The sequence below is a fragment of the Ascaphus truei genome, chromosome 19 (assembly GCF_040206685.1).
Source record: "Ascaphus truei isolate aAscTru1 chromosome 19, aAscTru1.hap1, whole genome shotgun sequence".
NCBI lineage: Eukaryota > Metazoa > Chordata > Amphibia > Anura > Ascaphidae > Ascaphus > Ascaphus truei.
In genome coordinates, this window is record NC_134501.1 from 19,934,533 (window position 1) to 19,960,127 (window position 25,595).

Here is a 25,595-nt window from a genome sequence, read left to right on the forward strand (position 1 = left end):
TGCGTTTTATTATATAGCTCTGCGTATATCTCTCTGCGTGTTATATATCTCTGCGTATTATTATATCACTCTGCATGTTATTAAATCTCCGTGTTATTATATCTCTGCATGTTATTATCTATCTGCGTTTTATTATATAGCTCTGCGTGTTATGATATCTCTGCATGTTGCTTTTCTTCATCACTTTGAAATGAAGTATTCTTGTGTACAGGCTCTATACTGTATTTCTATACTATCACTATTTTGTTATTAGGGACCTAATCTCCTTTTTTTCTATAATCATGATAATTTTAGTAAATCCTGGTGTATTGCACAGCTCAGTTTAATCGGTGTGTATGACACTAACACAACTTCTAATAAAAAACACATCATGACAGTAACAAAATGAACTTTGTCAGCATATGTGCCCAGTGTAAATCATTTGTATTGCGCCTCAAACACTGAATATAAATTGTATGATGGATGAATTAAAAAAAACTGACTGTTTGCATTCCATGCATATAAAAACCCTTCACTGTCAATGTGGTATCTTGCATATAAATCAGTGCACAGTGCCACACATCTGCAGCACTGCTCCAAGTTCAGCACATGTTGCAGCAGTTACAGGCCACGTCTGGTGCAACGTTCCATCAGGCACCTGCATGTGTACGCGCGCGTGCTTCCTCAACCAATCACGCGCGGAACAGTGCGCATGCGCGGGGTGTACCGGCCTCAGCGCGTTTCCCGCTCCTTTCGCCGTGAGGTGACCGGACATGGAGCCGGGGAGCGGGCTGGATGTTCAGTTCTTTAAAAAAACCCTTGGGATCATCAAACTTGTGCAGCTGGTGAGCCCCGGGGGTGACCTGAGGGATATAAATGTGCGGGACTCGGTGTGCTGTGAGGAGATGAGTGTGACCTCAGTGTGTGTGAGTGAGGGGGGAGAGGAAGCCCCCTAATTACTGAGAGAGACTTCTAATTACTGAGACGCCTTCTAATTACTGAGAGACTTCTAATTACTGAGACCGCCTTCTAATTAGTGAGACATCTAATTAGTGAGAGAGACATCTAATTAGTGAGAGAGACTTCTAATTAGTGAGATACATCAAATTAGTGAGAGAGTCTTCTAATTCTGAGACCGCCTTCTAATTAATGAGAGAGATCTAATTAGTGAGAGAGACAGACATCTAATTAGTGAGAGAGACTTCTAATTAGTGAGAGATACTTCTAATTAGTCCGAGAGACATGTAATTAGTGAGAGATACTTTTTAGTGAGAGAGACTAAAGGCTGCGCTTACAGTCACAGCGACGCGATGCCACGTCAAAACAAGTTGCTGTAATCCGGCGCGTGTGCCTATAGTGGGCGCGACACGGCACAGTGACCAAAATCGCTGAAGTCAATAGAATTTGATTTTTCCGGCGGTCACCGCGTGACGTCAGCAGCACGTGAGCGGTTCAGCCAATGAGGGTGAACCCCTCATGGCCACGCCCCCCGGTTGCCCTCTCTTGTCTCCTGCTCTATAAGCAGGAATCGCTATCACAACGGCGACGGGTGGTGTCACGCGGTCGCCGTAGCTGGGACTATACGCACAGCCTTATTAGTGAGAGAGACCTCTAATTAGTGAGAGAGACATCTAGTGAGACGAACTTGTAATTAATAAAACAGTCGGATGAGGGATATTGTTACAATGAGAGATACATCATTCTTATACTAATTACTTATAGAGAGATTCCTAATTAGCAAGACAGACTTCCAGTGAGTGAGAATCACTTTTAATTAACAAGAATGCCCTTTTTAATGAGAGATTTACTCATTTATTGAATATATATATATACACACACACACACACACAGTGAATTCTATGGTTTTACATATCAGGACATAATAACAATCATCTGCTCCTTAGCAGCTCTAAAAATTAGGTAAATACAACCTCAGATGAACAACAACACACGACATATTACACCGTGTCATGATTTATTTAACAAAAGTAAAGCCAAAACGAGGACTACCTGTATAATATAATCTCTTCTCCCCCCTCCCCCCGTTATTGGCATGACAAAAGAACATTGCAGTAGGATATAATGATTACACAGTACATTCACGGTACAGTTTAGTACTTCTGTCTCTGCTATTATCTCTTTCCCCCCCCCCCCCCCAACCACTGAGAATCCCATCACAACCCCCAGTTGCTGAGACACCCCCCTCCAATCCCCAGTCACTGAGACTCCCCCCAACCCCCAGTCACTGAGACCCCCCCCCCAAACCCCAGTCACTGAGACTCTCCCCAACCCCCAGTCACTGAGACCCCCCCCCCCAAACCCCAGTCACTGAGACTCTCCCCAACCCCCAGTCACTGAGACTCTCCCCAACCCCCAGTCACTGAGACTCCCCCCCCAACCCCCAGTCACTGAGACTCTCCCCAACCCCCAGTCACTGAGACACCCCCAACCCCCAGTCACTGAGACTCCCCCCAACCCCCAGTCACTGAGACTCCCCAACCCCCAGTCACTGAGACTCCCCAACCCCCAATCACTGAGACTCCCCCCCATCCCCCAGTCACTGAGACACCCCCAGTCACTGAGACTCCCCCCAACCCCCAGTGACTGAGACTCCCCCCCAACCCCCAGTCACTTAGACTCTCCCCAACCCCCAGTCACTGAGACTCCCCCCCAACCCCCAGTCACTGAGACTCCCCAACCCCCAGTCACTGAGACTCCCCCCCCATCCCCCAGTCACTGAGACTCTCCCCCAAACCCCAGTCACTGAGACTCCCCCTCATCCCCCAGTCACTGAGACTCCCCCCCAACCCTCAGTCACTGAGACTCCCCCCCAACCCCCAGTCACTGAGACTCTCCCCAACCCCCCAGTCACTGAGACTCCCCCCCATCCCCCAGTCACTGAGACTCCCCCCAATCCCCAGTCACTGAGACTCTCCCCAACCCCCAGTCACTGAGACTCTCCCCAACCCCCCAGTCACTGAGACTCCCCCCCAACCCCCAGTCACTGAGACTCTCCCCAACCCCCCAGTCACTGAGACTCCCCCCCAACCCCCAGTCACTGAGACTCCCCCCCAACCCCCAGTCACTGAGACTCTCCCCAACCCCCAGTCACTGAGACTCCCCGCCAACCCCCAGTCACTGAGACTCCCCCCCATCCCCCAGTCACTGAGACTCCCCCCCATCCCCCAGTCACTGAGACTCCCCCCAACCCCCAGTCACTGAGACTCCCCCCCCATCCCCCAGTCACTGAGACTCCCCCCCAACCCCCAGTCACTGAGACTCCCCCCCAACCCCCAGTCACTGAGACTCTCCCCAACCCCCCAGTCACTGAGACTCTCCCCAACCCCCAGTCACTGAGACTCCCCAACCCCCAGTCACTGAGACTCTCCCCAACCCCCCAGTCACTGAGACTCCCTCCCATCCCCCAGTCACTGAGACTCCCCCCCATCCCCCAGTCACTGAGACTCCCCCCCATCCCCCAGTCACTGAGACTCCCCCCCAATCCCCAGTCACTGAGACTCTCCCCAACCTCCAGTCACTGAGACTCCCCCCCAACCCCCAGTCACTGAGACTCTCCCCAACCCCCCAGTCACTGAGACTCCCCCCCAACCCCCAGTCACTGAGACTCTCCCCAACCCCCAGTCACTGAGACTCCCCGCCAACCCCCAGTCACTGAGACTCCCCCCCATCCCCCAGTCACTGAGACTCCCCCCCATCCCCCAGTCACTGCGACTCCCCCCCAACCCCCAGTCACTGAGACTCCCCCCCATCCCCCAGTCACTGAGACTCCCCCCCAACCTCCAGTCACTGAGACTCCCCCCCAACCCCCAGTCACTGAGACTCTCCCCAACCCCCCAGTCACTGAGACTCTCCCCAACCCCCAGTCACTGAGACTCTCCCCAACCCCCAGTCACTGAGACTCCCCCCCAACCCCCAGTCACTGAGACTCCCCCCAACCCCCAGTCACTGAGACCCCCCCAACCCCCAGTCACTGAGACTCTCCCCAACCCCCAGTCAATGAGACTCTCCCCAACCCCCAGTCACTGAGACTCCCACCCCAACCCCCAGTCACTGAGACTCTCCCCAACCCCCCAGTCACTGAGACTCCCCCAAACCCCAGTCACTGAGACTCCCCCAAACCCCAGTCACTGAGACACCCCCAAACCCCAGTCACTGAGACTCCCCCAAACCCCAGTCACTGAGACTCTCCCCAACCCCCAGTCACTGAGACACCCCCAACCCCCAGTCACTGAGACTCCCCCAACCCCCAGTCACTGAGACTCCCCCAACCCCCAGTCACTGAGACTCCCCCAACCCCCAGTCACTGAGACTCTCCCCAACCCCCAGTCACTGAGACACCCCCAACCCCCAGTCACTGAGACTCCCCCCAACCCCCAATCACTGAAATATATATATACACACAAATAAAATGAGATTGTACACTCTATGTGACAGAAACGCAAAACTGCAGCGCTATATTAATATATATGTATTGCTGTGTGTATGTGATGATATGATACACTATGATATGATACACTATGTATATAACATGTACACAGATTTGTCTTTCCCTCTGTAATATGCACTCGTTATTGTCCCAGGTTGCGGCCTTGATTTCGTGCTTCATCTTTATCTGCTTTACCTGCAATGGGATATATGTTCTCACCTTTGCCATCGAGAGCATCATTTCGGGAGTGTTTGTGCTGCTCTACCTAACTAAACTCAACCAGAAAATCAAGATCTTCTTCTGGCCCGTCATTGTAAGCAGTTTTACACAGACCCAACTGCAGGGAAAATGTATTAGGATATTTCACCTCAGGCGGAACCTGTCAATGCATTATAAAGTAATGATACTCCCAAGTAATAATACCTGCAAAGTGATATTATCCACAAAGTAATAATACCACAAAGTAATTTTCACTATAATATCATAAAATATTATGTATTTTAATCAATCTGGTGCTAAATAAATATATACAATATATTAGGTTTATGACAGGTCGTCTCCTCCTGAGTCTGGGCAGATCTACAAAGAGAACTTAATTGGGGAGAGGCGAAGGGGGCATCACTAAAGTGACACGTGTCGTTTAGAAGGCAATAAACGATAGCCAGGTACTACTCTGTCAGCCTCAAAGAAAACTAAACATAATTGAATAATCCCTTGTGCATCCCAGAGAGAGGTGACACACAGGTCACCACTTAGTTGGAGGACTTTATTAAAAAGGAGAATATCATGTGGTGTCATCAATTCTGTATAATAAGAGGTACATATGCGGCATTGTGGCAATAAGACAAATCAAATCATGCCACACAGTACATGAATAAGAGGTGCCAAAGACAGGTAATTGTTTCTCCTGCTAAAGTAGACATTAGGCGGTCACATTTTAGGTGCAAGCGTGCGTGTGGAGAGCACGGAGGCAGCCGTTAAGAAAGCGTCTGTATTGGGGTAAAGTTATGAGTGTTTATATATTGAGTCAAGATTTTAAACCTTTTTAGAGCAGGGTTTTTTTAAAGTGAAACTTCTTTGCTGGCACCTACAGGGTTATGATGAGGAAAATTTCCTTTGTTGTCACGAACCCGCGTGACGGAAGTGATGTCATGATGCAGAAATGGCCGCGGACCTCGGCGCATGTGCAGAAGGGTCCTCGGGCCTCCGGCGCATCGCACATGCGCCGGTGAGCATGTGCAGAAAGTTCCTCTGGCGCATCGCTCCTAGGCCTCCGACGCGCATGCGCTGAAGGATCCTCAGGCCTCCGGCGCATGCGCTGCGGCCTCAGGCGCAGAACCAACACTTGGGAGATGAGAGAACACACAAACACACACCGAGACAGAGAGAAACACACACAGAAAAAGACATACACACACATAGACAGAGAGACACACACATGGAATTCACAGGTCGTATACATATAGAAGTGCAAATAACTAAAATGGGTGTGCCGAGCACGCACCTTCTAAGTCACACTTCTTTGTGTTTTGTCACTGATATTGTGTTTTGCTTTTTAATTAAAAACATCACAAATACAATTTCTGTAACAAAACAGTAACAAAAGACAAAGACTTTTTACTTAAAATGCGCGTGCTCGGGCACACAGACACTTTTTGTTCTGTCATGAAACCGTCAACCTAGCAGCTGATTTCAGACAGGGGTGGACCTATGTGGTTTTCAATGGGAAAAGAATGGTATATAGCTCTTGCTCTAGAGTTATTAAGTCAGAATTCAACAGAGGTGTGTTTTGTATGAAACGCATGCATTTTCATATTTCTACGACAGTGACCTCTGGGGAAAACGTATGACGTATGGCATATGGTAATGTACTGTATAGGGATTTCTGTTTTATCCTGTTTTAAGAAACTGTTCTGCATTTACTGTAATTGTATGTTCTTGTAATTATCTTTTTCTGTATCTGAAGTACTGTATTTTTTTATATATATATATATATATATATATTAAACAATTCTTTAATAAGTGATGCTTTGGGGCTCTGAATGAACTGTTGCACGCTCTGGAGAGAGTATTTACATTTTCGGACACGTTTTGCTACAACAGATTTTTGTGTGTTAAGAACATATTTTTTTCTATAATGAACAGATCTGAGACTACATATTTTGCAGAATTTCTCTGGTGGTACAGCGAATAGATATGATTGCAATTGAGTAATAGGTTAATATTAACTCATTGAAAGTACCTTGCGGAGGAGAAATTTGAGTTGGCTAGAGAAGCCTTGTGCATTATCCTGGTTGCAGATTTAAGTCACTTGCTCACTTGTGTGCTGTTTGTGGCAGATGGTACAGCTCAACCCCCTTATAACGCTGTGCTTGGGGTCCAAAGAATCACATTGCGCTATAAGCGGGTCGCATTAGAAATAATGTACAATTGTATGCATTGTACAATAAAGTATTTAAGACACCAATAATCGTGTTGTAAAGTATTCACACATACGAAAATTGGGAGCCACCCTCACAGCGCGTTATAAGCGGATTCGCGTTGTAACAGATCGCATTATAAAGGGATTGAGCTGCATATGGCAGGGGTGCACAAACTTTTCCGTCTGCGCCCCCCCCCCCCCCTACCTTTTCTCTTGCGTTTTCTGACATCACGCGACATCGCGTTGCCATGGGGACGCATCGCCAGAAGCCGCCAGAGACCAGGTAAGGGACTTACAGAGGGCTCGCGCGCGCTCCCCCGGCATTTCATTTAAATGCTTTGAAGAAGAGGGCTGGGCCTCGGTAAGCGCTGCACCCCACCCCCCACCAGAAAATGTTGTGCTCCCCAGGGGGTATATTGAGGGGAGATATTGTTCAGGGTTAATAAACTACAATGGAGTTGGCATTTTGTAAAGTTCTCCTTTTTCAGAATGTATTTTTCACTGTTGTCCAAGTTTCTAATGTGATCAGACTATTTGTTACTCTAATTCTGCCGGCCACATTGCACTTTAAAGCACTTTTTTTTAAATAAATAAATATATATATATATCAAGGGGTCTCCGGAGCTGAGCTCAATGTATTTCAGCTCTGGGGACCCCCTGCTCCCCTAAATACTCTGTAGGGGGTGCCGGTATCTCTGCGCAGTTTAAATGTCCTGCGTCACGTGGCCCAATAGGAATCTGCAAGGGATAATGTCACAGCTTCATATTGGCCCGCAGGACACAAGACATATAAAGCTGCCATTTTGATAGGCCAGACTAGCCCCTGTATGGCTGCTCCCGTCACCCCCTTCCGGGGTAAGTAGCTCCGGAGACCCCCTGCTTCAATCCTATTTCAAAATATTATTTTTTTCAAGTGTCCCCAGTATTGCCTCTAAGCATGGAAACAAAATAACACCCACGATTTCACAAGTTTAAAATAAGCATTCATCTGCATATCGTTGTATTGCAAATATAATTTTAGGTTGCATTATTTCAGGATTTCTTCAATTCTATGTGTGCAGTGCCTTTCCTCGTGTATGCCAGTGTATACTCAATCTATACTTACAATGACATCAACATTATAGCTGCAAGTGTGAGTATTTCATGAAACTGTTCTCACTACAATAAAGAGTAAATAAAACAGATGCTTATACAGAAACCCTCACACACACCCCCCCCCCCCCCTCCCCATGTTCATAAGATATTTAATTTTATAAATGCAAAAACTCCATGTTTGTTAAGCTCTGGTGCAATTTTGGTGCAAGAAACAGCAATCCCATTTATCAAAGCAAAAATATTCAGTGATGTTTTGTTGGACAAATCTGGTGCTTGTTTATTTTGTGCCTATTTTGGAGCAGACTGATTTAATTATCCCAAGAACTTCAGCAGTCACCAATTCTGTGGTGAAGTCAAATGAAAAGTTAGCATGGTGAGCCCACACACGATTATTATCATGAAATGGCCCAATCACTTTAAACACATCAGCTTCAATACCTTTGGTTCCAGAGAAGCACTCGGTAAAGAGCTATAATGCAACATAGGTAGTAATTGCTATGACCTTGGAAGTCTTTAGACCAGTCAGTGGTGCTCAACTGCAGTCCTCAAGAGCCCCCAGCAGGTCAGGAGTCCCCAGCTTCAGCACAGGTGGTTCAATCAGAGGCTCAGTCAAAGACTGAAGCAGGGATATCCTTACAACCTGACCTGTTGGGGGCTCTTGAGGACTGGTGTACCCCTGCTTTAGTCCATGCAATGTTGCTGCCTTGTGATTGTCAGTAAGACAGACTTCTCTCGGCACTTCTGTTAATAAGCTGTGTTCCTCTTTCCTTTTTGCAGATGTTCGGGCTTGTAGCTGCTGTAGCAGCTTCCGTGAATTCTGTTATTCTTTTCAGAACATTTGAGTTAAGCTTTTGAAATAACCCTCCTGTAAATCAGACGACATTGGTATTCAGCATTTGAATTTTATTTTTTTTAATAAATACGTTTGTAACAGTTACTGAAATAAATATGTTTTTTTTATTTATTAATATTCAGTATCTCTGTACCATTAAATTGGTTGACACTTATTGGATTCTGTTTATTTAAATAATAAATACAATGTTTTGTTAACCTTTTCCTCAAAATGTTTTGCTTTCAAATGAAGCCATAATGTCTCTTCAGTCACGGACATGCATACATCTGCTGCACGCCACTTCAATATTAGGGGTGCCATTATTTCCTAGGACTTTGTCTACAATTAAGACGTTTGTAATAATATTGTTGACATAGCGACACAGCAGTTATTGATGCTTTATTGACCACTCGATAATCATTGAAGAGTTTTCATCCACTTTCTTTTAGAAGAATATAAAACTGATATAATGACAGTAAATAGGCGCATTGGCTTACAAAGTTTTTATACACGGCACCAATGCGGAGTGACTGCTCTGATGCCAACGTCTCATACCGCTGTGTGAACACGCCGCGCTCAGCATGATTCGCGGTTTCAATTGGTTTTCTATGTGCGTGGAATTAAAAGGGAAACATGTTGGCTGCTTGGGCGAAAGTTCCTCTTTTCACTGGCAGGGGGAAGTGCAAAAGCATTAACCGCTTTCTATCATGAGATGTTTGTTTGCTGACTGTCACTACCCCACAGTGCAAAAGGCTGAACATCTATATGTCTTACCAGTATTCTAACTGCACAATTGGGGCAAAACCTGATTTTTTTACCGAGGTAATGGCATCCCAATGACACTGTTTTCCTTTGCTAAATAGGGGGTAGTATTTTCTCCCAATGTTGCCCTCATTTTGCAGGCTGCAGACTTTGTTCAATAGAAACCGTTAGAGATTCACGTACACAGTTAATGTTAACACCTTCACTGCCGCCAGATAGGCCTGGAAGTTATATGCAAAATGTGCAAAATATCAACTGGTCTAAAAAAACAAACAACGAAAGTCTTCATGTGATGTTTCTTATAAAATTGTATCCGGGTTTCTGCAGATGGGAAATATAAAACATCAGCCACATTAACTAGCAGAGTATCCCAGTCAGGGTTCCTTATCCCCTAAGGTGCCTCACTGATCTAAACGTTTCTCCGCAGGCAGGGAGTAGTTTCGGTGAATTGTTGCTGAGAATATTTTACTTATACAAATGTGCTATTAATTACACGTTTGCTTTGCGTTTCCCAAGTAATGTTACAGCCACACCATAATGCGAAAAGGAAACGAAACCTGGAGTTACAATGTATCAGTGATTGGGGTGTGACTCCGGATTGATGGGTTGTGAGTGAGGTCAGTGCGGGCTCTCAGGGGTTAACCCTCCCCACATTCACACATGCTGCTGAACTTTTTCTTTTCTGTACGTTTCCGCATTGTCACCATTTCCGCTCCCCCCCCCCCTATCCTCCCAAAATACAACTCCGCTACTCTTCCCCCCTCCGACCATGGATGACCCCGAGACAGCGGGACAAACCCGGGCTCCCCCGCCGGCTCTAGCTGCTCTCATCCCGGGGAAAGAATTCCTGAGCACCCGCAAGGGGCAGCTGCTGCTGGGAGAATGGGTGAGAGAGATATTTTCATCTTCCTCATCATCACTTCATCTATCATATCTTCTCCCCTCCCCCATCACATCTCCTTCTCACATCTTCTCCCCTCCCCCTCACATCTCTCCTTCCCCCTTCAAATATTCTCTCCTTCCCCCCTCACATCTCCCCCATCACATCTCCCCTCCCCCTCACATCTCTCCTCCCCTCACATCTTCTCCCTTCTACCCCACATCTCTCCTTCCCCTCGCGGTGGGTACGATGGGCGGAGAGATGTGGGTATGATGGGCGCTGTGAGTATGATGGATGGAGAGATGGGCGCTGTGAGTATGATGGGCAGAGAGATGGGTGCTGTGTATATGATGGGAAGAGGGAAGGGCGCTGTGAGTATGATGGGCAGAAAGATGGGCACTGGGTAGGATAGGCAGAGAAAAGGGGGCGCTGTGGGTATGATGGGCAGAGAAGCGCGCTGTGGGTACGATGGGCAGAGAAGCGCTGTGGGTATGATGGGCAGAGAGAAGCGTGCTGTGGGTATGATGGGCAGAGAGAAGCGCTGTGTGTATGATGGGCAGAGAGAAGGGCGCTGTGGGTATGATGGGCAGAGAGAAGGGTGCTGTGGGTATGATGGGCAGAGAGAAGGACGCTGTGGGTATGATGGGCAGAGAGAAGGTCGCTGTGGGTATGATGGGCAGAGAGAAGGGCGCTTTGGGTATGATGGGCAGAGAGAAGCGTGCTGTGGGTATGATGGGCAGAGAGAAGGTCGCTGTGGGTATGGTGGGCAGAGAGAAGCGTGTTGTGGGTATGATGGGCAGAGAGAAGGGCGCTGTGGGTATGGTGGGCAGAGAGAAGCGTGCTGTGGGTATGGTGGGCAGAGAGAAGGTCGCTGTGGGTATGATGGGCAGAGAGAAGGTCGCTGTGGGTATGATGGGCAGAGAGAAGGTCGCTGTGGGTATGATGGGCAGAGAGAAGGTCGCTGTGGGTATGATGGGCAGAGAGAAGGTCGCTGTGGGTATGGTGGGCAGAGAAGCGCTGTGGGTATGATGGGCAGAGAGAAGCGCTGTGGGTATGATGGGCAGAGAGAAGGTCGCTGTGGGTATGATGAGCAGAGAGAAGGTCGCTGTGGGTATGATGGGCAGAGAAAAGGGCGCTGTGGGTATGATGGGCAGAGAGAAGGTCGCTGTGGGTATGATGGGCAGAGAGAAGGGCGCTGTGGGTATGATGGGCAGAGAGAAGCGCTGTGGGTATGATGGGCAGAGAGAAGGGCGCTGTGGGTATGATGGGCAGAGAGAAGCGCTGTGGGTATGATGGGCAGAGAGGGCGCTGTGGGTATGATGGGCAGAGAGAAGGGCGCTGTGGGTATGATGGGCAGAGAGAAGCGCTGTGAGTATGATGGGCAGAGAGAAGGTCGCTGTGGGTATGATGGGCAGAGAGAAGCGTGCTGTGGGTATGATGGGCAGAGAGAAGGTCGCTGTGGGTATGATGGGCAGAGAGAAACGCGCTGTGGGTATGATGGGCAGAGAGAAGGTCGCTGTGGGTATGATGGGCAGAGAGAAGCGCTGTGGGTATGGTGGGCAGAGAGAAGGTCGCTGTGGGTGTGATGGGCAGAGAGAAGGGCGCTGTGGGTATGATGGGCAGAGAGAAGGTCGCTGTGGGTATGATGGGCAGAGAGAAGGGCGCTGTGGGTATGATGGGCAGAGAGAAGGTCGCTGTGGGTATGATGGGCAGAGAGAAGGTCGGTGTGGGTATGATGGGCAGAGAGAAGCGCTGTGGGTATGGTGGGCAGAGAAGCGTGCTGTGGGTATGATGGGCAGAGAGAAGGGTGCTGTGGGTATGACGGGCAGAGAGAAGGTCGCTGTGGGTATGATGGGCAGAGAGAAGCGCTGTAGGTATGGTGGGCAGAGAGAAGCGCGCTGTGGGTATGATGGGCAGAGAGAAGGGCGCTGTGGGTATGATGGGCAGAGAGAAGCGCTGTGGGTATGATGGGCAGAGAGAAGGTCGCTGTGGGTATGATGGGCAGAGAGAAGGGCGCTGTGGGTATGGTGGGCAGAGAGAAGCGCGCTGTGGGTATGATGGGCAGAGAGAAGGGCGCTGTGGGTATGGTGGGCAGAGAGAAGCGTGCTGTGGGTATGATGGGCAGAGAGAATGTGCTGTGGGTATGATAGGCAGAGAGAAGCGCGCTGTGGGTATGATGGGCAGAGAGAAGGTCGCTGTGGGTATGATGGGCAGAGAGAAGGTTGCTGTGGGTATGATGGGCAGAGAGAAGGGTGCTGTGGGTATGATGGGCAGAGAGAAGGTCGCTGTGGGTATGATGGGCAGAGAGAAGCGCTGTGGGTATGATGGGCAGAGAGAAGGTCGCTGTGGGTATGATGGGCAGAGAGAAGGGCGCTGTGGGTATGGTGGGCAGAGAGAAGTGCTGTGGGTATGATAGGCAGAGAGAAGGTCGCTGTGGGTATGATGGGCAGAGAAGCGCTGTGGGTGTGGTGGGCAGAGAGAAGCGCTGTAGGTATGATGGGCAGTGAGGTCGCTGTGGGTATGATGGGCAGAGAGAAGGTCGCTGTTTGTATGATGGGCAGAGAGAAGCGTGCTGTGGGTATGGTGGGCAGAGAGAAGCGTGCTGTGGGTATGATGGGCAGAGAGAAGGTCGCTGTGGGTATGGTGGGCAGAGAGAAGCGTGCTGTGGGTATGATGGGCAGAGAGAAGGTCGCTGTGGGTATGATGGGCAGAGAGAAGGTCGCTGTGGGTATGATGGGCAGAGAGAATCTCGCTGTGGGTATGATGGGCAGAGAGAAGCGCGCTGTGGGTATGATGGGCAGAGAGAAGGGTGCTGTGGGTATGATGGGCAGAGAGAAGGTCGCTGTGGGTATGATGGGCAGAGAGAAGCGCTGTGGGTATGATGGACAGAGAGAAGGTCGCTGTGGGTATGATGGGTAGAGAGAAGCGCTGTGGGTATGATGGGCAGAGAGAAGGTCGCTGTGGGTATGATGGGCAGAGAGAAGGTCGCTGTGGGTATGATGGGCAGAGAGAAGGTCGCTGTGGGTATGATGGGCAGAGAGAAGCGTGCTGTGGGTATGATGGGCAGAGAGAAGGTCGCTGTGGGTATGATGGGCAGAGAGAAGGTCGCTGTGGGTATGATGGGCAGAGAGAAGGTCGCTGTGGGTATGATGGGCAGAGAGAAGGTCGCTGTGGGTATGATGGGCAGAGAGAAGGTCGCTGTGGGTATGATGGGCAGAGAGAAGGTCGCTGTGGGTATGATGGTCAGAGAGAAGGGCGCTGTGGGTATGATGGGCAGAGAGAAGGGCGCTGTGGGTATGATGGGCAGAGAGAAGGGCGCTGTGGGTATGATGGGCAGAGAGAAGCGCTGTGGGTATGATGGGCAGAGAGAAGGGCGCTGTGGGTATGGTGGGCAGAGAGAAGCGTGCTGTGGGTATGATGGGCAGAGAGAAGGTCGCTGTGGGTATGATGGACAGAGAGAAGGTCGCTGTGGGTATGATGGGCAGAGAGAAGGTCGCTGTGAGTATAATGGGCAGAGAGAAGGTCGCTGTAGGTATGGTGGGCAGAGAGAAGGTTGCTGTGGGTATGGTGGGCAGAGAAGCGTGCTGTGGGTATGATGGGCAGAGAGAAGCGCTGTGGGTATGGTGGGCAGAGAAGCGTGCTGTGGGTGTGATGGGCAGAGAGAAGCGTGCTGTGGGTATGATGGGCAGAGAGAAGCGTGCTGTGGGTATGATGGGCAGAGAGAAGCGCTGTGGGTATGATGGGCAGAGAGAAGCGTGCTGTGGGTATGATGGGCAGAGAGAAGCACGCTGTGGGTATGATGGGCAGAGAGAAGCATGCTGTGGGTATGGTGGGTACAGACTTTGCCCTCTCCCAAAGCTTCAAAATGAAATAAAATATTTGTAGAGTTCCTTGGACAGCCCCCCTGTGCTGGAGAGGGGAACAGCTCCACCCAAATAGATGCGACTAATATCTTCACCAGCAAAGGGAAGACGGCTGCAATGCAGATTGTATGGGGAACTTTTATATCAACTACACCGGTAACCGCCCATTTAATTGGGATAAAACATTGTTACTTACATTTACATACATGTCTTTTTATAATAACAACATTGAACTAACATGCCTAGGGCGTGTAACACGCAGGCGGTATCCGTGTGCGTCAGTTTATACGTCTGTCTTTGACGAGGTCTGTCAGCAGGTTTCCTAAGTTTACGATCTGGCAGCTTAACCCGTTCACTGCCGGATAGTTTGGATATACCCACCTCTCCGATACCTCCATTTCACGCCGCCCTCCCCGGGCCGGGGAAGTTTTCAGTCCCTTCGGACCCCGTTGGACAGGCGGGGGGGTCTTGTGTCACTGAAGCAACTTGTTTATTCTTTGCTGTGTTTTCGCCTGCAGGTTGTTTCATTTCTTACCTTTATTTGTTACGTGGCCTCCTCCGCCGTGGCTCTGATGACCGTGCCACTGATAGAATTCCTCTGGGCGCTCTTTACTTTCTATGCGTATTCTTCTAAATTGAATGAGCAGCTGAAAGGGATCTACTGGCCACTGCTGGTAAGTGTCGCCCCTCTGTGCCCTTACGTCAGGGGCTCTCAACTCCAGTGCTCAAGACCCCCCAACAGGTAAGGTTTTCTGGATATCCCGGTGTCACCACAGGTGGTTCAATCAGTGGCCCAGTCTTCGACTGAGCTACTCATAGAGCCACCTGTGCTGAAGCAGTCTTTGACTGAGCCACTGACTGAGCCACCTCTGCTGAAGCAGGGATATCCTGAAAACCTGACCTGTTGGGGGATCTTGAAGATTGGAGTTGATCACCCCGGGGTTAACTAATGGGATTCCGATGATACCGGGGCCCTCTGTGATGTCACCAAAATGTATTGGGAGGGGGGGGAGGCGTCAGAAGCTATAAAAAAGCCATTAAAAGAAGAAGAGTGAGGGTCACTTCAGGGATGTCACAATGCAAAGGACTTAGAAGACAAGCATTTTAGAGTCGCACTCCGTTAGTACTCACTGTACCGGGACAAATAAATAGGGGGGCACACATTGCTGTCCGTGGTCTGATCCTGTGGAAGATTCCATTGTGGGAATTGCTGGGAGCGAAACGCGTAGGAGGAATATGTCACGTAACAATACAAATGCCAACATTGGCTGGATTTGGAGGTATTGGAGGTATTGGGGCATTAGTACCATATACTGAACATTACTTCCACCCGTGCCTTAGCCCCCAAATAACATTCCTCACCGAGACGTTGGTCCGGGTATTTCATTTTGGACCGAAATAACCGCAAGTGTGTGCCGCTCGTCAACGGGAACTTGGTAACATACAACTAGATGGCACTCGGCCCACCTCTGTGAGATTAGACCATGGGTGGGCAGCACCTGCTTCAGCACAGGTGGCTCAGTCAGAGACTCAGCCTCTGATTGAGCCACCTGTGCTGAAGCAGGGACTGATTGAGCCACCTGTGCTGGAGCAAGGATATCCTGAAAACCTGACCTGTTGCTGGCCCTTGTGCCCACCCCTGGTTTAGACAGAAGGTCACTCGTAGCCAACACAAATACCCCAGGACTCCGCTGTATACAGAGAACACCCTATAGTTTCAGCACAAATATAATGAATATGTTTAGGAGGATAAAACACTGACATTTACTTCAATGTTTTGTTTTATAGTACCATTTATACAGCCTGTAATAAGCGAGAGGCACGAGTGTGGGTCAGTTTGCACACCGGTCTTTGCCCGGTCAGAGAAATGTAATGAAGGGGTTAAGGAAGAAGTGGGGGGACCCCCTTAAAATCCAAAATCCGGCCCAAGAAGAGATTTCACAAGACTAAATATTTACGTTAGGAAGTCTTACATCTGACATACATTAGCATTCCTATGTTGATATACGCAGTAACATTTAGTACGCAGAGAGAACGAACCGCTTTCGATGCGTTTGGTTTAAGGTGCGTCCGTCACATGGTCTGTTCTTCCTACAGACTGAATATGGAGACGTGTGTTTTATCTCCTGCTCTGCTAATGTACGCTTCCTTATTGCATTAGGATTTTGTGCGCTGTGTCACTGCCGCCATCATATATTTCGTTGTCTCTCTCGTGGCCGTCTCAAATTATACTTGTGCAGCGTCCAAAGCCGCAGCCGTGAGTACCAGACGTATCTGTTTGTTGTATTAAAAGGGGCACAGTCATATATAGTGGGCACAATATAGGTTGAGGACACTATTATTTAGAGCAGTTCTCAAGAGCTACCAACAGGTCAGGTTTTCAGGATATCCCTGCTTCAGCACAGGTGGCTCAATCAGTGGCTCAGTCAAAGACTGAGCCACTGATTGAGCCACCTGTGCAGAAGCAGGGATATCCTAAAAACCTGACCTGTTGGTGGCCCTTGAGGACTGGAGTAGGCCGCCCCTGGTTATATCGGAGAATAACAATGACAAGATATGAATTTTCCTGCTGAGGGACATAATCTCCCAGACTCGTTAAATTGATAAGTGCCAGGCACACCTGCAGAGAACTGAAGGGGTGTCGTGTTCCCCAAACTGTGATGCTGTCTCGGATGTGTAAGGGATTCCAGAGGTTTTTTTTTAATCAAATTCTTCTGCAATCTGATTTTTTATTTTTGCACCACTGGCAGAAATATAAGTTTCTGTTCTCCCTGGTGCCCGTTCTCCCTGGTACCCGTTCTACTCGGTGCCCGGGCTCCCTGGTACCCGTTCTCCTCGGTGCCCGGGCTCCCTGGTGCCCGTTCTCCCCGGTGCCCGGGCTCCCTGGTACCCGTTCTCCCCGGTGCCCGTTCTCCCTGGTACCCGTTCTCCCTGGTACCCGTTCTCCCTGGTACCCGTTCTCCTCGGTGCCCGGGCTCCCTGGTACCCGTTCTCCCTGCTTACATAGGATTCCCTCTGTGCAATAAATAACGGATAACGTCCCCCCCATTCTCTGCTCTTAAGGTCCTGGGGTTCATCGCCACTATAATATTCGCCTTCGATTTCTACCTGACCTTCAATGACTTGACCAAGTTCCTCAAGAAAGACGATTCCCCGGAGAATGCAGAAACACGGAAGTCGGAGGGTATGTAACGTGTGACCTACAAACCCTGCTCGCGTGTCGCTTGCTTCTCTCGCAAGGGTTAGGCCGCGTCCACGCTGCCACTGACCGCGGGTTCGTGTGGTCAGCACAACCAATTTTTATCTGTCCAGCCACGCGCCCGTGACCGTATGCTCGCGGGCGCTAGGTGCTTGCCGAGACAGGTAAAATTGAGTTTGAGGCGCGCTGAAGGGTCAATCATTGTTAGGCCAACCCCCCCCCCCCTCTCCCCCTCCCAGACTTGGTGACGTCGCCGCTCTCAAGCGTGAGCGCTCTCAGCGGCAGCGTGGCCGCAGCCTTATACGTGCTGGGCTTTGATTGTAATAAGAGGGGAAGAACTTTTCCCACGTGCGAACGGTACGTTCCCGCACAGCAGGAGGTAAATAAACTCGCATCTACCGGAGACCGCGGTTGAATGCTTTCATCCAAAGCGGCAGCTAGGAGCCCATATTTACTAAGCAGTGCTATGTTATGATACCTTCCAGGACCAATATAGCCCTGCTTAATAAATGATGGGCTTGTAGTGTATTTTTTATTCTATTGGACACAAATAAGAACTTTAACACTGATCACTTTTTGGAATAACAATTTACTTTAAAAAATAAAATAAAAAAACAGTTTTGTGGAGAAATTCTTCTGCGGGACTTTGCTTCCTGAAGGTCAGACGTCTCTCATTCTGTTCATGTAAGTCAGTGGCTTCAATGTATCCAGTTTCATCTGGACTTCAAAAATAAAAATAAAAAATAAAGTTGCTACAATTCCAATTAGATTTAGTTTTTAACCTGATAACGTTCCCGGTTTGTTTTAATGCATTTAAAGAAACATAAATGCAATGCAGGGTGGCCCGCATCACTCGCACCCAGACCGAGAGTCACTTAACGGGTGCTGAAGTGGATGGGATTTGAGGTGCACCGAAGCCTAGCACCCCCTAATCAATGTGGGTGGAAGGGTTTAATTTGAGGGTTCAGCATTTAGTTCACAGGACAGCTGCAGGGGACGGTATTCTCTGTGCTCTGGGGAGTTTGGTCATGAATGCTCCTTTGATAGGAAATCGTACAGACCACCAATTGGCAAGAGAGTGTGACGCGGGTAACTGAATAGGATGTTCTGGAAGTGATGTGAGAGAGCTGTATGCATGAGAAGCCACTCGTAGCAACACAGGAAGCGCAGATCAAACACTGCAGTGTGTGTGTGTGTGTGTGTGTGTGTGTGTGTGTGTGTGTGTGTGTGTGTGTGTGTGTGTGTTTTCCGCAGTGATTCTCACTTTTGCATGCTGTAATACTAGATACATACATTATGGGTTGAAATAAATGTTCTGGGTAACGTGGATTTCTTTTTTTTAAATTTATTTTAATTTTACCAAATCGCATTACAAACTTAGCAGCTTTATTAGGATGGAAGTGAAGTTTTGCATTTTTGCTACACTCCTTTTTGGGGGCAAAACAGAATATTTACAGTATTTACTTAACCAAAGCAAAATACTGCCAGCAGCCAAAGGGTTAAGTTGTGCAGACACTACAACCTCTGACGTTCTCTGTATTGTGTTAAAGCAGGGGGCGGCCAACTCCAGTCCTCAAGGGCCACCAGCAGGTCAGGTTTTCAGGATACCCCTGCTTCAGCACAGGTGGCTCAGTCAAAGATTGAGCCACCTGTGCTGAAGCAGGGCATCTCAAAAACCTGAACTATTGGTGGCCCTTGAGGACTGGAGTTGGCCACCCCCCGTGTTAAAGGAAATACACTAGTCATTTTATTCCCCCCCCCCCCCCTCACTGTCTCCCGCCCCTTTTTATCTCCTTCCAGGCGAAGACTCCGATTCGGATTCCGACTGAAGGCCGCGGCCACACAGAGCCCTCGCTTTGCAGCCTCAGGGGGCTTCCTGCAGATTGCTTTGTAATGCTTGTCCTTCTGGCAGTGATGGAGTTAAGACAATATTTCCAGCCTCTCTGCCTTCTTGGATGTCCGCGTCCCCACTAATGCGCATCCTATTGAATACGGTGGGAAGTCTCCTTCCCCCGGGGCAGATTGAAGCTCCATGTACTCAAGTGAAGGGGACTTCACGGTGTACGAGATACGGAGCGAACTGGAATCATATCTGCATTATGCAAACCCCATACTTCTCTCCCCCCCCCCCCCCCCACACTGCCCGACAACCAATAGGAACTCAGGAAGGGACGCGTGTCCTAATCCCAGACATCTTCAAGGTCACACAAAGGTCACAGAGCCAGTCCTGGGACCCGTAAGTAACCCTATATATTGTTAGGCTGCGTTCAAACAGAACGCGATACCACGTGCACACGTTCGCCTCTTGCGAGGTACAGCGTTGACGCCGCTGCACTTGGAGACAACTGAAGTTGTCATTTCAAGCGGCAGCCGCGTCACGTGTACTTCGCCAGCCAATCACAAACAGTTTCTTTTTTTTTTTTTATTCAATGGCTGAGTAGTCCCGCCTCCAAGTCGGTACATCCGGTCCGCTGAGCATGAGCACACATCGCCCAGCAGACAGAGGCGCGGACGCGCAGGAGCCTGCCTGAACTCGGACTTATTTGGCACAATTGAAGGACGAGCCGCTGACCCGCAGAATTGTAGCGAGAGAAATCAGCATTGATACTGTAACTTATCCAATGATGAGCCAGCACAAACTCCTCTGGCAGTGAAGAGGTTAAGAGCAGAGCCTGTGGAGACACAGTAACGCCTGCTCCCGAGTCTCCCCCAAATCGGTGGATTTGTGGAGCAATGTAAGCGAAACATTCGAAACCTTAACTCCCATTCCCACAAGCGGACGGCGGGGTGGCAGAAGGACTTCCTGATTTTTAAACAAAAGGCCCAAATAGTTTGTGTAGGAGGAGGAGGGGGGGGGACCTTTTACTGCGATGAACAAAAAAAAAAAACAGAACACGCCCCGTTTTGCATCGTCTTCTGTTTGACATTTCGGTGCAAAGTGTTAAAATTGTAATAAATACCCCAAAACACGGATCGCAAGCTTAACGGAAACCGCCACGGCCAGGTGACTCCGCAGGGAGCGGCCCGTGGCCCAGCGCGGGGTCTGACACGCGGGGGACTTCTCTGCACAGAAAGATTTCATCTCAACAATTCTGGTGTCTTTATATAAACAGAAAAAGGGCGAGTTAGTATTTCATTCATCGGAAACGCTGCACATTTGCAATAATTGCACTTCTACCGGTTTATATTTTTGTACAACAAACTCTTGCAAACATTACGCTGATGTACCCATTTATTAAACAAGATACAATTGGAAAGGAAATGCAGATATTATTGGTGATTTGATAGAGAAGCATTTTGCTGCGAGTAGAAAAATTACAGGATTTTAAAGATGAAATAAATTCAATTCATACAAGAAAGTGCCATCGAATGCGGATCATGCTAAAAATAACAAAATATATATATTTATTAACCTCTGCACTGCAAGGTCACATTATGACAAAGGACATTAGCAACTAACATTATCCTTAACCCCTTTGGTGCTGGTGGGGCCAGATACATTAAAAGGACACAACTGTACTAGTTACTCCAGGTCACACTGGCCTAAGGGAACAGAATTATTTATATTGTAGTTACAAGTTTATTGGTCCCCTATGCAAAACTCTCAACCATTCTCCTCCTAGGTTGAAAACGTATTAAAGCTGCAGTTCAGTCTTTTTTTTTTTTTTTATTTATTTTTTTACTTCAATAGTTTCATGTGGGCAATCTCTAATTACCTAAAGAACTTCCAGTCAATTCGTTCTCCAGGTATTGATAGGCGAAATTTGGTGACATAATTAGAGCTGGCATATGTTTTTATTTGCTTCTGTCAGTCAGTGGAAGCTCATGAATATTCATGAGCACTCCTGCACTGACATGTGCTAGAGGGAGGGCAGGGCTGACAAAGGGGTGTGCCAGGACATGAAGGGGCAGGGCCTTAGCAAATGGCTGTTAAAATAGAATACAAGAAAATTGGTCTTTAAAAGTTGTTTTTTTAAAACAGAAAATGCTAAAAGTATTTTTTCTTACTACAGAACTGATTTATTAAAAAAAACACACATGCAGGATATAGACTGAACTGCAGCTTTAAAAAGAACCGGCAGCGACTTATTCAGAAATCTGCAGCCGGATCATCTCCCAGGTTCTGAGCTGCAGGTTCCCCCCTCTCTCCCCTGTATGCGAGACTAACACAGACTCCCACAGGAAACACTGCACCAAAGCGCTCTTCACATATACACAGTTCCCCGGCGCTGCTGGAACGCGTGCAGCGATGGTTCTGCCATTACCCCCTCCCCGTGTATCCGTACGCCCTCGCTGTACTCGCCTCAGAGTCTTTATGCTGCTGCACTGCGGGGGAGGATTTTATAACGGTAACCCAACTTCTTAACTCCTGTCCCGCCCCAGCCAGGTAACATGTCAAAGTGAGACTTCTCAGCAAACCCCTAACATTTACCTCATCCAGGTGAGGGGGACAGGTAGCAAAGAACAGAGGGAAAAAATAATCTGCACACCTTACACGCAATGTAAAACACGTAATTACAGAGGGCCCTTACACGCAATGTAACACGTAATTACAGAGGGCCCTTACACGCAATGTAACATGTAATTACAGAGGGCCCTTACACGCAATGTAACACGTAATTACAGAGGCACGTACACGCAATGTAACACGTAATTACAGAGGCACGTACACGCAATGTAACACGTAATTACAGAGGGCACGTACACGCAATGTAACACGTAATTACAGAGGGCACGTACACGCAATGTAACACACGTAATTACAGAGGCACGTACACGCAATGTAACACGTAATTACAGAGGCACGTACACGCAATGTAACACGTAATTACAGAGGCACGTACACGCAATGTAACAAGTAATTACAGAGGGCCCTAACACGCAATGTAACACGTAATTACAGAGGCACGTACACACAATGTAACATGTAATTACAGAGGCGTACACGCAATGTAACATGTAATTACAGAGGGCCCTTACACGCAATGTAACACACGTAATTACAGAGGCACGTACACGCGATGTAACACGTAATTACAGAGGCACGTACACGCGATGTAACACGTAATTACAGAGGGCACGTACACGCAATGCAACACGTAATTACAGAGGGCCCTTACACGCAATGTAACACGTAATTACAGAGGGCCCTTACACGCAATGTAACACGTAATTACAGAGGCACGTACACGCAATGTAAGACACGTAATTACAGAGGCACGTACACGCAATGTAACACGTAATTACAGAGGGCACGTACACGCATGTAATTAGAGGTTCCTTACTAAACCATTTACATCTGTAGTCTCCAAAAGAAAAAAATATATATATATTTCAACTCTTTTCTTAAATAAGCATTATTATTAATAATAACAACAGATTCAGGGTTACAGGGAATTTCTGGCCATAGAAACATTAAGTATTTGGGAAAGGTTTTATCTGCAGTTTAAATAGCTTGGACAGGTCAGAAAAAATGCGCACTTAGAAAACTGGACAGTGTCCCACGAGTCCAGCTCAGACCTGCATTCATTTTCAGGGTGTACTGTAGCACGTTACAGCAGAGAGAACGTGCAGGACGATGAGAAGCCATTAAACAAGGGTCAAAGCACTTTGCTCGTTACACTAAATGTACTCCATCTTTCATGAAACACCAACAATGTATCTCTACACGGGATTTTCCCATTGCACACAAAGCATGTTGAGCGGCGATCGCGACACTGTTGCCTACACGGAGATACACGGCAGAAAGATACAAAACCTGGACATCCCGACTCAAAAAACAAATAATCACAACATTCAACAGTTTCTCAGTTTTATGATTGACGAGCGCAGATCGATATGAAAGGCACACAAGGTTACAAATATTAGCGTTCCATCATAAAAACAAAAAAACAGAGTGATCTATAAATACAGCGAGTATTATCAAGGGACACGGACATTAGTACAAAAAGGACCAGCGATATAATTGGAAACAGTTATTATTAAGCGTTAACAATGAGGTGTATGTACCTCCCCCTCCCCCCTTAAAAGCACAAAGTCCTAGCAAGCTGTTATATTGCTTTATTTTAGTGTGTGAATAAAAACTATTTTCCGCGGCCGGGTGGATGTGACGCACAGGGTTTAACGGGTAACATTTTTAGTCTGAGTTTCTGTAGGAAAAACCAGGAGAATGTTTCTTCCACACGAACAGTCCTATTTCAGCGATTACAGACATAATTAGAGAATAAAAAAAAAGACAGGAATTCTGTGCTGCATCAGGTTAGGAGGGATCCGTGTACACTGGCAACTTGGTTTCATTGTGATTTCCTGCGCAGGAAGAGAAGCAGACCTCGCGGTTCTGAACGGGATACAAAGAAAAATAATGTAACGTCCGCTTCAAACTAATTCTATCTTTGGTCCAACAGAACTATCCGACCCCATTAAACTTGTGACATTCCCCTGCAGACTGAAGAATTCATACGCAGGATTCCTGACAATATCACACGGCAGAAATACAGATTCTGGGTGCGGACATATACATTTAATCACTCCCTTTTCTATGGGTTTCCCCAAGTCCCATCACCGCCCCGCAGAGAGAGAGAAATAGAGGTTCCCCATCACTGCTAGCGGGAGAGACATGTTGCACGTTGATGAAGTTCGAGCATTTCACAGTTTTCTGAAAAAGTCGTAAAGATGATACATTCCAACCAAAAATCTAACTGAGGGGGCCCCCGAGGGGGCCCCCGAGGGGTCCCCCGCCCCCCATCTGTCTCCCCACACCCCCAATCTGTCCCTCCCTGGTGTAGGCACATTTTCCTACAGCAACAAATGCTCAATTAGGTCAATAGAATGCAAATAGGATTTGTATGGTCACAGATCAAGAGGGGAACAATCATTCGCTGGGAAGAAGATAAATCTTTCAGGTATTTACATACCCCGGCAATACCGGAGAATCTCTCCTTTCTAAAATAGAACGGATCAAATGCATTAAAACGCAGCTCTCAGCGACGTAAAATGACAGATTTTAGACCCAGATCTGATTCGAGAGCTTGTGTGATTCAAACATGCCACCGATTATCGATGCATTAAAATAAAAAAGCTTTATATCAGGGGTGGCAAACTCCAGTCGTCAAGGGCCGCCAACAGGTCAGGTATTCAGGATATCCATATTAAACCACCTGTGCTGAAGCAGGGAGATCCAGAAACACTGACCTGCTAGGGGGGGGGGGGTCTTGAGGACTGGAGTTGCCCACCCGTGTTGGTCCATAGTGGTATATATTGCATATGTTTAGTTCTGTAATATATTGCGATAAAACACCTGTGTAATTGGAATGTTATCATGAATATGTATTAAAGAAAAACCAGTAGATTACATATAAATATTATACACAGTCCGTGAAAGATATTCAAAATAGGGAATAAAATAATTTAAAGAAACTGCTGAAAACAGCCGTGTAAAATGACAGTTGTTTTCCGTCGCTCACGGACACCGAGAGGTTAAAATACACCAAAACTTGTAGTGATGTTAATGTCAGATTTACAGTAAGACACAAAAGGTTTCTCCACACACCGGTAAAACTGTATATAGAATAGGTTACCTACAAACAACCAGGCATCAAAATAGGCTTAAAAACAAAAACACCTTTTAGTTCGGATATATATTCCCTATACCAGGGGTTCTCAACTCGTCCTCAAGACCTCCCAACGGGTCAGGTTTTCAGGCTATCACTGCTTCTGCACAGGTGGCTCAGTCTTGTGCTGAAGCAGGCTCTTTGGACTGAGCCACCTGTGCTGAATCAGATATCCTGAAAACCAGACCAGTTGGAGGGGGTCTTGAGGACTGGAGTTGAGAACCCCCTGCCCTATACTAAATAAAAGGTTTTAATATCCAACCACCGGGCTGCGAAATTGATGTATCGAAACAGCAAAAATCCTACCGATTTCAGTAAAATGTCCTTTAGCTAAATGTGTCGATTGTTGCTCCCGTTTTGCAGCCAGCGGACTTTGATAAATAACTTCCTCCTTTATTTTCTGGAGGCGGGTGGGAGACAAATGTGGCTATTTCCAAGTGACAAAAAAAAAAAGACAAGTCTCACTGCCAAGATCCAACTCCTGTAATTGGTCCCGGAAAATCCCA

At 47.9% G+C, this 25,595-nt stretch overlaps 2 protein-coding genes across 3 annotated transcripts; both read left to right on the forward strand.

Moving 5' to 3' along the window:
- The first annotated feature begins 674 nt into the window (after positions 1-674).
- CKLF (chemokine like factor) lies at positions 675-8,993 on the forward strand. The gene is made up of 4 exons (XM_075577186.1): positions 675-824; positions 4,581-4,739; positions 7,885-7,980; positions 8,721-8,993. Exons 1-4 carry the CDS (start codon positions 753-755, stop codon positions 8,796-8,798), a joined length of 405 nt encoding a protein of 134 aa, XP_075433301.1. The 5' UTR covers positions 675-752; the 3' UTR covers positions 8,799-8,993.
- Positions 8,994-10,173: 1,180 nt separating this feature from the next.
- Positions 10,174-20,846, forward strand: CMTM3 (CKLF like MARVEL transmembrane domain containing 3). 2 transcript variants are annotated; one of them, XR_012789136.1, is made up of 6 exons: positions 10,174-10,423; positions 14,799-14,954; positions 16,442-16,537; positions 17,344-17,464; positions 19,280-19,715; positions 19,921-20,846. XR_012789136.1 is itself a non-coding variant. In XM_075576767.1 (5 exons), exons 1-5 carry the CDS (start codon positions 10,307-10,309, stop codon positions 19,306-19,308), a joined length of 519 nt encoding a protein of 172 aa, XP_075432882.1. In that variant the 5' UTR covers positions 10,174-10,306; the 3' UTR covers positions 19,309-20,846. The 2 variants fall into 2 exon arrangements, 1 of the variants encoding a protein (XP_075432882.1); XM_075576767.1 differs by having other exon boundaries at positions 19,280-20,846.
- Positions 20,847-25,595: the final 4,749 nt, after the last annotated feature.

What these genes read in the sequence shown, in the direction of transcription:
- CKLF (XM_075577186.1), top strand. Translation starts at nt 753, where the DNA reads ATGGAGCCGGGGAGCGGGCTGGATGTTCAGTTCTTTAAAAAAACCCTT. An exon ending in TCATCAAACTTGTGCAGCTG is followed by an intron (nt 825 to 4,580) that starts GTGAGCCCCGGG and finishes TTATTGTCCCAG; the next exon opens with GTTGCGGCCTTGATTTCGTG. An exon ending in TCTTCTTCTGGCCCGTCATT is followed by an intron (nt 4,740 to 7,884) that starts GTAAGCAGTTTT and finishes GCATTATTTCAG; the next exon opens with GATTTCTTCAATTCTATGTG.
- CMTM3 (XM_075576767.1), top strand. Translation starts at nt 10,307, where the DNA reads ATGGATGACCCCGAGACAGCGGGACAAACCCGGGCTCCCCCGCCGGCT. An exon ending in AGCTGCTGCTGGGAGAATGG is followed by an intron (nt 10,424 to 14,798) that starts GTGAGAGAGATA and finishes TTTCGCCTGCAG; the next exon opens with GTTGTTTCATTTCTTACCTT. An exon ending in GGATCTACTGGCCACTGCTG is followed by an intron (nt 14,955 to 16,441) that starts GTAAGTGTCGCC and finishes TTATTGCATTAG; the next exon opens with GATTTTGTGCGCTGTGTCAC.